The 12,290-nt window shown below is 37.1% G+C and overlaps 1 protein-coding gene across 1 annotated transcript in view; it reads right to left on the reverse strand.

The window, feature by feature from the left end:
* Positions 1 to 935: 935 nt before the first annotated feature.
* The window catches only part of PAXIP1 (PAX interacting (with transcription-activation domain) protein 1), a gene marked incomplete at both ends in the record, with an annotated part of 17,112 nt that continues 5,757 nt past the window's right edge, over positions 936 to 12,290 (reverse strand). The window contains 12 exons of the mRNA XM_010145612.1: positions 936 to 1,009; positions 1,527 to 1,602; positions 1,686 to 1,820; positions 2,955 to 3,055; positions 4,785 to 4,953; positions 5,847 to 5,949; positions 6,326 to 6,393; positions 8,981 to 9,024; positions 9,158 to 9,342; positions 9,891 to 10,012; positions 11,302 to 11,439; positions 11,770 to 11,865. Coding sequence (XP_010143914.1) covers positions 936 to 1,009; positions 1,527 to 1,602; positions 1,686 to 1,820; positions 2,955 to 3,055; positions 4,785 to 4,953; positions 5,847 to 5,949; positions 6,326 to 6,393; positions 8,981 to 9,024; positions 9,158 to 9,342; positions 9,891 to 10,012; positions 11,302 to 11,439; positions 11,770 to 11,865 — 1,311 coding nt within the window. The remainder of the gene's footprint in view (positions 1,010 to 1,526; positions 1,603 to 1,685; positions 1,821 to 2,954; positions 3,056 to 4,784; positions 4,954 to 5,846; positions 5,950 to 6,325; positions 6,394 to 8,980; positions 9,025 to 9,157; positions 9,343 to 9,890; positions 10,013 to 11,301; positions 11,440 to 11,769; positions 11,866 to 12,290) is intronic.

Below are 12,290 nucleotides of genomic sequence, written 5' to 3' on the forward strand. Positions count from 1 at the left end.
TATTCAAAAAAATGAACCACCACTAAAATAGAGAGTAAAACATTTAAAAGTACATTTATTTAAAATGTGGGCAAAATATCAATATAAAAGAAAATAGAGTATAAGAAATAAAAATAAAGTACAAAACATTTTCATCTTCAACATCCATAATTTAATAGATAGCAAGCCCTTTTATTTTTACATCCAAATTACACTTTTGGCTGAAGTACCATCATTTACGTTAAAATGTTTAAAAACAGGCTAATCATAATACCTAAGGTGGGCTCTTTTAAAACAGTAGTATAATACAAAACATAGTAAATTATGTTTCAGCATAATAAAATCACACATCCTAAAAAAGATGCAGTTTATTTTTGCTTTCCTGTTTTAAACTGCTCATCATCCCTAGGAAAACAGCTGGAAAACAGCATCCACAGGAAGTTTTAGTTGCTTTGTACAATGGCTGAACAGCGAGATTTAGTGCTCCAAGGATTCCGAAGCAGTAAGGCATTTTACTATCCATCAAGTAAACTTATACGTACGGTTGTTAAGAAAGAACAACTTCAAGAAATGCCTGCAAAATAGAATTTTTATAAAAACATGCATAAAGACATAGAACCCTCACTGGTCCCTCCACTGCATTCATCAAACAGGGTTTATAATCCTCAGCAAAAATTTGTTTTCCTCATCTGCAAATAACAACTATTTTCCTTAGTGACAAGTTTTTTTGCTTGATACTCTACTACTGCTACTTTCTGACAACCCTGCCTCCCACCTCCACTGCAGTAATTCCTACCAAAAAGTAATTCCACTTTGAATTTAAGCGAGATTTCTGAGTGTTAAACTACTCTCCTCATATCAAGTAAACAATACACATCCTGAAGAAATACAAATAGTTCTTAATTAAGAAAAACTTATAGTAAACCAGGCTTCCCCGAGCAGGGGACAGCCTTTACACAAAAAGGATATGATTCGTAATCCAGTGTTTGAGTGAGGACTCCGGTCAGGACAAACTCAGCATTGTGAACATCTGGAAAGGTGAAAGCACGCGCACAGTTTAGCCCCTGCAAAGGCATTCTTCCCCATTCTGCATGCGCGTTCTGTAGGAGAGGCCGTTTTGTACCTTTCTGCTCCTCACACAGAGGCGTAAGGGAGCACTGCCCCACCACTACCAGGGCCCTGCTGTTAGCCATTGCACTCTTCACACTGCAGGTACTAGACCTCCCCATGCATGTCTCTGTTAGTAAATGTAGGGTGTCTGGGGGTTCTTCACTGAAAAAAAACCCCAGAACTCGGTACTGAGTCAGGAATTTTGCCTCACACAGGACTGAAGCCCCAAGTGCACGCCTGCCCTTCCAGAGACCTGATAAAATACCTCTATTCAAAACATCTAGCAAATGGCTGGCTCAGATGTGTTTGCAGGACAGATCATGTATTTCTCTATTACCATCTGAAAGCATCAAAAGATGGCTGCACTTGTAGTAACAATTTAAAAAACCCAAAATAACAGTTATACTATTGAAATTACATGGAAAGCTTATACATACCTATGCCTCTTGCAAAATACTCTCGACATAAATGAAGGTCGTTCTCACAGGAAATCAAGATTATCTCTGGCAAACTCTAAACAAAAGAAACTAATTGTAAGCTCAGAATAACACAGTAAGATATTGCCAGTGAATTTTAGAAAGCAGCATGCTACACACTTTATTCTGCTTATGCTCCATAAGCTTTCGAAAAGAAGGTTGTTTAGATAATACTTTCCCTCCTGCACACTCCACGATAGCTTTCATGGTGGAAAGACTGGGACAAATTCCAGGTGTAATGTAAAAATATTTGCCCTAAAAAGAGAACAGAAAGAAAAAACATTATTTTGTTAACTGATTTCTGCAATGCCTAGAGGTTTATTATCATTTGACTCTCACACAACCACAGGGCAGGCTTTGTAAGCTGCTGTTAGATATCACAGCTTATGGCAACAAATTCCTCAGCTGGTGAGTCGTCCTTAAGTACCATTGATGTTTTCCCTGGAGGGGCCAACCCACAGTTTTGATAAATTTGAACAGTTTAGGTGTGCCTATTTCAACACCTGCAAAAGAACAACCAGGACACCTTCAACTGACCACTGGTTAGACTATGATTAAAAAAACCCCAAACAATAAGACATAAGAACAATGCTCCTTGTTTCCTCAAGCATAGGCATGGCTCAAGTATTACTTTCTGACAAACATTATCCTACTACTTGACCGATACAGGTATCAGATCACAAAGTAGATTATCTCTGTTTACCAGATAGGAATAAAAAAGTAACCTTCCTATTTAGACTGCAAAACTGGGTGAAATGTAGTATTTAGTCTTAATAAAAGACATAGATTCTTACTCGTTACAAATTGTAAAAACACCCTTTCTAGGTGGTTTGCCTCAAGAAAAAGTCTCAAATTCAGTTACACTGAAGAATCTCTAACACTTTGGATCTTCAGATAGATCTCTGTGCTGTAACATAATTTTAATTAGAGGCATGAAAACCATCCTGCACCAACCTCACTAACAGCCTGGTGGTAAGTGCAGTCTTCAAGGGGAAACACGCTACAACTCCCTTAGGCCAAAGCTCAAACTCACTCTCAGACCCTCATTTTTATGGGCAAGTGCTTTTTGCAGGCTGTTGTCAAGGAAAAAAAAATTGCCATCTGTAAGTGGTATTTTACAAATAATGGAGCAATGTTCTCAGTTTTGAAGGGAGCATATATACTGAGTGTGTTTTGTTCAGGTCTACAGGATCCAGGCCCTCGGAGGGCTTACATCCATCCCAGCAATGCTTAAGCATAGGCACAAGTAAAAAATAAATTTTAAAACCAATGCTTCATGTTACATGCTAGTCTGTTTTACTGCCCTTGGCTACAGAAGCTGTGGACCCAATGCTGAAAAAATTAGGTTGCAAAGCTCCAAGTATTTACATGTCCTTTTAAACTGCATACCTTGAACAGTGGAGCTACTTGTGCTCTCTTTAGAGACTCCTCTAAACTAAAGCAGAATAGCACCTCAGCTTCAGCATCTCTGAGCACAAAGTTCTGCTCATCTGAAAAAGAAAGACAGATGATGTAATGCGCGAAAGACAAAAACATCCACATAACCCAGGATCTAATCTGATCAGATAATACTGGTGGGAAGATGACACGAAATGGTAAAAACTAATAATATTCTTGTGATACTGCCTTTTATTAGGTAACTGACAAGAATGTCTCACAATTATTTGGAGAATAACTCAGTGTGTGTTTTATGTTTGTGTATCTAGTAACAATGACTGTACTAGAAAGTGCCTTTTTCTAAGTTATTGGAAGAACTTGCAAACTTTTATTTGATGATTTTCTACAAATGACGCAGAACGACTAAGTTTAAGTGCAACCACTGACAAATGATAGGAGCCCAAAAACAGCCTTAACAGAGCAAAATTTGTTTCCCTTGTTATCATTCAGCCAATTTTTCTTTTTTTTTTTATGAGGGATGCAATTTCAGTCTTAACTTCATCTTTCCACAAACAGCTATGTCAAACACACACATTTCTAAATGAGATTTAATTCAAAACCCCTACATTAAAACAAAAAAAAATTTTCACAGAGAACAAATTGGTCTTTCCAAGGACAATTCTGATAACCTGCAAGAGATGGTATTAATACTCCTCTGTAAGACAAAGAAAACCAGTAGGACAATTTCTCTAAACCATTGCTGTATTTTCCATCATTGTACTAGGTACAAAAGTGAAGGCAGCCCATTAGCTACAAATGGACTAAATTTCAGCAGAGTGAAGTACTCGAAGTCCTAGATGAAAGCAGTCATCCTTCTAAATCCCCAGACTTTCTTCACCTGCTAATAGCTTTCCAATGGACTGATGTCTCACTTCACTGATGCTGAACCAAGCAAGTTGCCTTCTCTAGGTTTATAAAAATATTTTATTGGTTCATTGGTTAATTACCCATAGATCTATGTCTTTCTGATGGTTAGGCAGCAATGTTATATATTTGCTCCTCACAAACTAATTATATAAAAAGCAAAAAACAATCATAAAACAATCAGCCTTTAAGAAGATTTTCTTCAGATCCAACATCCTTGTCCAACAGACCAAAACTTTTTTTGTTCTTTTCAGTTGCCAATAGGGATACACGAAGTTGGTATCTTTCACACAGTTACGGTACTAGATTAAGTAACTATTTAAATGCATTTTTTGTATATATTTCCAATAATGGCTTAGTTCCTTGCAATTTATATTTTAGAAAAAATGATCGAAACTAGAAGTATTTGTGGCTTAAAAAGTAATGTAACCACAGGCAAAACTGCAAATGTGAGTTTTGAGAGTATGAGAAAGAAACACAGCGCTTAACAACACCCAACTGTTTAATCACTCTAAAGCAAATTTTAAAGTATTTTTTTACTTAACGGAAAGAAACTGTATAAAATCAAATGAAAACTCAGTGAAACAAAACATTCTGCTGAAAGGGAACTTAATAAAAAAAAACGATACACGATATCTTAGGACACTTTATTTAGCAATTCCAACATAACCTTCTACCTCAAGTGAAATACCAACTAGCTGCTAGTGTAATTGTTCAAACGTAACAGCAGGTACGAACTCCGCTAGTCCGATTTGCTGTAGACTCTGCTTTGAAAACTGAACTCCTTAGAAAGCTGGCACGAGAGACTGAAGGCAGAAGTCAAAACTATGAAGTGTGTTTACATATGCATGCTGCCTTCACATGCTTACAGCAACGAACCTGAAGTTTATTACAGCAGCTGATACCAGTTTAACTTACCCACAAACTTCTGGCACTTAAAACACTCTTCCAACCACTCTGGAGTTACTATGTGCTTGACTACAGAAATTGCTGTCAGGAACTTGACAGTTCGGGTCACTTTACTGGCAATCAGATGAGTACATTTCTGGGCAGATTCTGCTACTTCACCTCCAAGGATATACAGTTTCTGTAAGTTGTACAAAACACAAATCAGAATGGAACAGTCCTTTAAAAATCAGAGGAAAAAGTGAAGAATCATAACATCATCACCAAATCAAACTAAGCTCCTAATGAAACAGTAAATATAGGAGTTTTCTGGACTACAGTAACTCCTTTACTAAACCTGATTAAAGGACAGAAATTACAGTTGTTGAAAATCCAGGTATTTCCAGGCACAAATTTCATCCGGCAAGAATGAAAGCTACATTCTGCTTCTGCAGTTTTTTTGTGTTGGGCTTGTTTTTATTAAGCAAGGAAATAACTATAGGATAGAAATTGAAATATTTTTAAGTGAAACATGCTATTAAATTTAATTTTTAGTTTCTATTCTATGGAGGACGTAATACACACTCTACTATACTGTAATATACTGTATTGACAGTAAACTTAATTTTGTCAGTCTTTTCTCTGAAGAGAAAAATCATTCATTCTTTGAATACATTAGTTACACACGTATTTTTGATGATACCAAGTAACTATCCCTTTTTTCTCTTGGCATTACAGATAGAAACTACGCCAGAAGAATCTTGGGCCTTACCTAGTACAACCATCACTACTTTTCTCACCTAAATTTGGCCATGAAGTTTGCTTATTTAAAACAAACATGGAAAGGGCCTTTTTGCTTTTTAAAACAACCATATAAAAAAAAAACCAAGTACTGCAGAAGCAAAAAGTAGTAAATAGAAGCAGAACCAAATAAAACTCCTTTCACATAAAACTACACTCTAACCTCAGCCCCAGTCAGTACGGGGTTTTATCCACTAGATGTGTGCTAAACAAGTCTTAGATAGCAAAAATTCAACATCAGTAAAAAAGTTAACAGATGTTTCAACGCAGTTCACAGATAATCATGAAAGTCACCTTAATGTACTGTTGAACTTGCATAGGTTCAAATCCTGTGAAAAGCACCATTGGCGTCAATTCTGGGGTGAGTTTTTTAGTAGGTGGTGGTAGGTCTTCAATCCTGCAAAATACATAAAATACAGCAGAGTGAGTTTGGGCCCGATGTTGTACTATTATTATTATAATAAAACTAGACAAGCACACTCTTGCAACTTTTACCAATGGAATCACTCGGATGAATGAGAATTAGGCACAATCAATATTCTTCTGAATAAAAAACTGCTATGCTGAGAACAGGACATTTTCTCCTGTTTCTGTGCTCTGCCAATTCTCTTATTACTTCACTCTCAAGTTATTTCATTCCAGCCAGTTGAATAGCTGGCAATATGCAAAAAAACAATTAGCAGGGCAAAGGATGGAATCAGCCTGATGGCCAGCTGACACTTCTGTGCCAAAGTAAACAAGGAGTACTGGCACTGACGGCTCGCTATTCTTACCTTGCTCTTTTGGAAGATGGCTGAAGACTGGATTCATTTTGCTTTGGTTTCAAAGGCAATCTCACTCCCTGAAATTAGATCATCTACATGTTTATATCGGAATTAAGCCAGGAAACAAACTTCTACTCTGAAAGAGGAAATCTATACACTTGTATTCTGAGACCGTATTAAAGAAAATTAAACCCAAATGAGAAAGACATGTTACTGAATGTGTACTGGTGCACCCACTGCTTACGTAAATGCCTCAAGAGCAAAGCTGAGCATTAACTAAGCGCCTCCACAAAACTATGTAACCATTTAAGCGCACAGCAAATAAAATATTGTGGGACTTTTTTTTCCTTTAAATGAAGCTGACAATAATCAATGGAAATCCCGAATAATTAAATGACAAAGAGTCTGAAAACCCTGACCATTTGTTAAATGCATGAAGACTGCAATATCCTTCCAGGTGCTTAAACATAAACACAAAATACTGGCAACTGCATTTTAAACACTTAAGTTCCCTAACTACATATACAGAAGTTCTAGTGGATGCTCAGGTACTCACTGGATAGACACTCTTGCCTTCCTAGTACTAGATCAACCACTGGAGCATTTGCCCAAGGGTAGAGAAATGCAGCTTTTAGGCTCTCCCTGGCCTGAGTAACTTGAAACGGCAGCTCTCAGATACAGGAAAGTGTGACATCTACTCCTTTTAGCCTTTAAATCTACACCTGAAATTTAAGGAGCCACGCTAGAGGCACGTGACCAGAAAGACAGGCAGCAATATTCCAGCCTTGCTGTGAGGACAGGTCTTTTTGGTGGAAGAGGCCACAGGGGTTTGTTCCCTGTTCTCAGAGATGCATGGTTTTATGCTAGACAATCACTAGTAAGAGCAGCTGCAAAGAAAGTGGAGGTGCTCACTTTTGATAAGACATTTCAATTACTACACTATGAAAATGCGAAAGGTAGATGGCATCAACACTGTCTGACAGACAGCTCTCCTTGAAAGAGGGCCCCATACTTTAAATCCCAAGACAAACAGAAATACCTGCTGCGAAGGCAATGAAGTATCTTGTCTGGCACTTCCACACGCTCATAATTTTCTATTACCAAATCATATTCTTCATACATGCGCATCCTGAGGGGAGCTGCACAAAATAACCTTCCCAAGTTCCTCTCGATCTAAGTTACAAGATTCTCACTTCACATGGGCAAGAAGGGCCCCCATACAGTAAATACAGATAGGGAGGTACTAAACTAGACTTCTGACCCCCATGTTTTCTCCATTTGCTACAGAAGACAAAACGTGGACCACCACCTCGTCTGACTGAGAGACACAGGAAGACACATGCCAGATTTTAGGATGAACTCAACTGCAGTGTGAACACAAAGGGTGTGTGAACACAAACTGAGCACAAAGCTGAGTTGGTTAAAGCTATTTTAAATAGTGTATACTGAGTCTCTTCAAAGATTTTTTTCTTTTGCCACTAGTAGAACGCACCCTTCTTCAACAAAACATGAAATACAAAGATTTTTAAACGCAATTAATTTCGTAAAAATTAGTTTCCTGTGGGCCCACAAAACAATTCCAGAGGGGTCTGTAAGAAGATGAGCATTCCAAACTTATGTCCAGGGATATCATGTTGCCTAGTCTAAAGCTGAAAGTTATTAAAACAACAAACAGCGCCCAAACCTCATTTAAAATACTGGTACAAATTAAGTTATGACAGTTACTAAGCTTCTCTTTTCTGAATAGACTACCAAATGACTGAGATAAGAAGTGATTGAGAACACCGGAGGTATGGCAAAACGTTTTTGTGCAGTATAAAATGCTCTCTGACAGTCATCTGTTGTACAAAGGAACTGGAAGCTCTCTAGCTCGAATTGGGGGTTACCTCCACCAAGACAGACACTGTGAAAACAGTTGTCAAATATAAATCTGAAGTGGGAAGAGACTTCACAATACAAAAACGGAACTAGTTTTCTACATATTCAGAAGCTGCAGTTTCCACTTCAGCTCTTACGCCTGTCTCATGTTTTACATGTTTCACAGAATACACTACATGACAAAACCTAAATGTTTTCTATCTTTTTTTAAGGTACATTCTTCGTATCATGACTGTTGTTCATTTACACTCCTGTTATTTCCAGGGTTATCAACTGCACATTTTAAAGCAAGACATATATTTAAAATTATAAAATATATGGTATATAAGCTCTTTGTTTCAGTTCTTAGAATATTTTAAAGAGACTAAAGTAGTTCCATCTTTAATTTACATTAGCTATCATATTTAAAATTTAGTTAATATTATAATAAAATTCTTACTGATTTTTGGCAGTCTGCCTTAAAAACCGGATATTGAGTCAAAAGATATTAGCCCTTTCTAAAAGTCTGATGTAAAGATTGAACAGTGAAGCACTAGCCCAAGATGTCTCAGAAGTTTTATGTATCACAGTGAAGGTTCTTAGTTCTGCAAAAGATTATTTCTTGGATTTTTCAAAATAGAACAGAGAGAAGGCTAGCAGGAAGTACAGCCAGAAGGTGCAGTACAGTCTCTGTAAGTCCCTCTGGCATGTTGCTCACACCACATACACATGTGCTTACACATGTGTCAAAAACACTAAAGAGTAATTTTACAAAAATAGTTGTAAATAAAGTATAATTCAACATACCATTAGAAGTTCTGGTGATACCTTTAATGGGACTCTCCAAGCATCTAGGAATGAAGAGCAAGACAAAAATTAAACCACTGCAAAGTTATTTATAACAGAAGATAAATGTTTTCATTGATTAAACAGGTACATACATAAATGCTACAGGACACAGGATTTTGGGACCAAAGCTCTTACCTAGAAGGTTTAGAACTAGATGTTGACTAGGAGAAAGTGGATCTTGGAGACTGAATACTGTATATCGACTGTGCTGTATCTGCCGTAAAGCTTCAAAATTTCCCAGCAGTATGTCACAGAGCCACTGTGCATTCACACATGGTATTCTCCACTCTTTAGCCTTCTCATACTTCAAGCCACTGGGCCTTATTGTTCAGAGGTAAGAAAAAAAAAAATTGTATTTCAATGAAATAGTTAAAATAGCAATTTCCAATAATAAACCTAAAATGCCAATATTTCTGTGTTGGCCTATTTTCTATTTTAATTGTGGCAAAGTAGATAATCTGAAAAAAGTCAATTAGGGGAGAATTTGTGCCCCGAACGGAATCGTTAGACCTGAATTTAACTTAATTTTCCCTCTCCTCGTGTTTTAAAACAATTACTAAAAATAAATACTTAAAAGCTTTACAAAGCTTATTTATATAACAGTCAGCATCACTTACAAAATACTGTAAAACAGTGACATTAAAAATTACTTCCCTTTTGCCTGTCTTCGGAAGGCAGAATTTATTATGTAACAGCGTGCAGTACTTTAGTTCAAAAAACATCATCACTAAGTTCACTGCTATAAAATCATAAAATTTATTAAAATTAACAATCTTCCAATGAGATGCAACTAGCCCCTCACATTCAGAAAAGCAGGACTGGCAACGGGCAACTGAGAACACAAGCACTGCAGAGGGAAACCACTTACTCTTTACAGATGAGGACTGTATTGCTGCGACACAGGTAGCCCGTGTACTTGGCACCTGCCAGGTAGGCCATTAGTTTGAGGTCATCTCTGTCACTATCAACAAATCCTGTCACAGAGATTATCTACAGATGGAAAGAGACAGTTACAAATAATGGAACGTGGATGGTACTTACCAAACACTCCCGTTGAAAATATTTTGCTATTACTACCTTTTCCACATTACAGTGAAATGTAAGGTATCATAACTGTGTCACATGGACACTTAATTACAACATGGCTCGTAGGATACAGAAAGTACAATTTTAAAGTGATTTGTTTATACATAAAGATTTTGAGATTCTGGCACTAGTTCTGACTCAGGAAGAATCATTTTCATTCTGCTGGTCAGCTTTTCCTCATTTACAACGACTACAGTTTTACTATGAAAGACCTCACAGCTACTTTTCTTCTCACGCAGGTCTCACCTCTTTCCTCTGCTGCTGTTTATATTTAGGGAGACAGAGAAATGCTTATACTTACTTGCCCTAGTCTGCTTTTGAAAATTTGCTAAATGCTCTGCTCTACCCTGCCATGAAGCAAATAAACTGCCAGCTGATCGCAGTGGAGAACTGCAATTACACTTCTTCTGTTCTTATCTTTAGTCTTGCCAAGTTTTCAGTTTTGCCATTCTCTCCTTTCAATTACGATAAAGCAAGAGCAATTTTGTTGTTATAATAAACGACGTCTTGTACATTACATATTACATTTACTACTAACCACGGTGTTCACCCACATATTGTTATATTCTAGTCTTCCCAAACCTGCATGTCTTTTCATGTCTTTTACAATAGGTTTGTAGCAAGGCTGTCATCCTGTATGTCTGCATCCAGCACCAAGAAATCCAATGCCAAGACATACTTTCGCACCTTGGTTTATATTGCACTCTGTATTTCAAGATGCATCCAAGTCAACTGCAAGTTTATCTTTCAGCCTCACAAAATTCAACTCTCCCAGTGCTCCTCATTGCAAAGCCTACTGGAACAGCATCCTCCTATTCTCTGATCAACAGCAGGGCTTCCTTTTTTGTTATTTGCTAAGTATTGAACCAGAAAAAGAAAAGCCTTCCAAAAACATCCTCAAAATATTTGGTTATGGTAAAAGAAGCATATGCTGATAGATGTGCTGTTAGTAAAAAACTAAGCAGCTTGGATTCCTGTCATCTTGTGACGTATAACTTAAGTATCTTTTTGCCTCAGCACTCAGTGAGACTTGCAAAGCACTCTGAGTCACCTGGCATTACGTACCACAACAACATGGGACATTAAGACAAAAGAAATGTGCATTTTGCTTTGAGTAAGCACGTTCTAGGCATGTTTTAATTCTGCTCATGTGATGAGCAAGCATTCTTTAGAAGTAAGCTTTTTCTTCTTACATGTTGAGAGCATGGCTTTCCTCCTGGTGGAAATGCCACTGGAAAATGAAGGGCTCGGTGAGGTGGTACCATTTTCTTCTTCTTCAAGATTGAGTTCAGCCAGTGTGCTGTGATACATCTCTTCCTTTCTCTTAAGGCCTATGAATACATTCATAAACAGCTTTTAAAAAACAAAATACATCTTTATTTCATTTTAAACTTTTTCTACAATCAAATCCTCGATTCTAATTGTTTGGGTTTTTTTACTTCTTCAGGATCCTCCTTCTCACGGCATCTTTCTCAGTGTTTGCTGGTCTAAATCTACTACATGCATTACGAAAGCTTGTTAAACCACAAATCATAAAAAAGCACGTAACAAAAATCTTTAAGGTTATACTTGCAATCTAAGCATGGAGTACCTACTAAAGAGCACTGCCTTTCCAGTAATAAATGAAAGCATGCATGAATACTTGTTACTAGTTTGCTTACCTGAGCATACATGTTACTGACTTGGCTTTCGCAAAGAAGATGGGTACATCTGCTTGTAAGGGTAGGGTCCACTGTCCCACCATGTGCTTGAATGATCTGGCAAGAGAACAAACCCAGAACTTCTAATATATATAACGATGTTAAAATTACCCTAAGAAACAAACAGTCTGAGATGAAAGTCTACTCTTTAGGACACTGCCACCATTTCACTGCAGAGTTACCCCCCCAAGAAAGGTTCGTCATCTAGTTAAGAACATTTAAAAAAAAAGAAGAAAAAAAAAGAAGAAAACAAAATTAAATATGCACCTGTTCATGGAGCTACAAAAAGTCTATTTTCTTATAATCAACTAAAAAAACCCAAATAAAGATATATAAACATAAACAACCCTTCTCACGGCTTTTATTTTTGCAGTACGACTATTAAACAATTTTTCATGAACTATTCAATTCTATCTCAGCAATAAACACAAGTGCTGTTAAAAACGTCAACAGCTTACTTGATTATGCAAAATTGTAGGGAA

This window comes from Buceros rhinoceros, unplaced genomic scaffold (genome assembly GCF_000710305.1).
Source record: "Buceros rhinoceros silvestris isolate BGI_N320 unplaced genomic scaffold, ASM71030v1 scaffold44261, whole genome shotgun sequence".
NCBI classification, from domain to species: Eukaryota; Metazoa; Chordata; class Aves; order Bucerotiformes; family Bucerotidae; genus Buceros; species Buceros rhinoceros.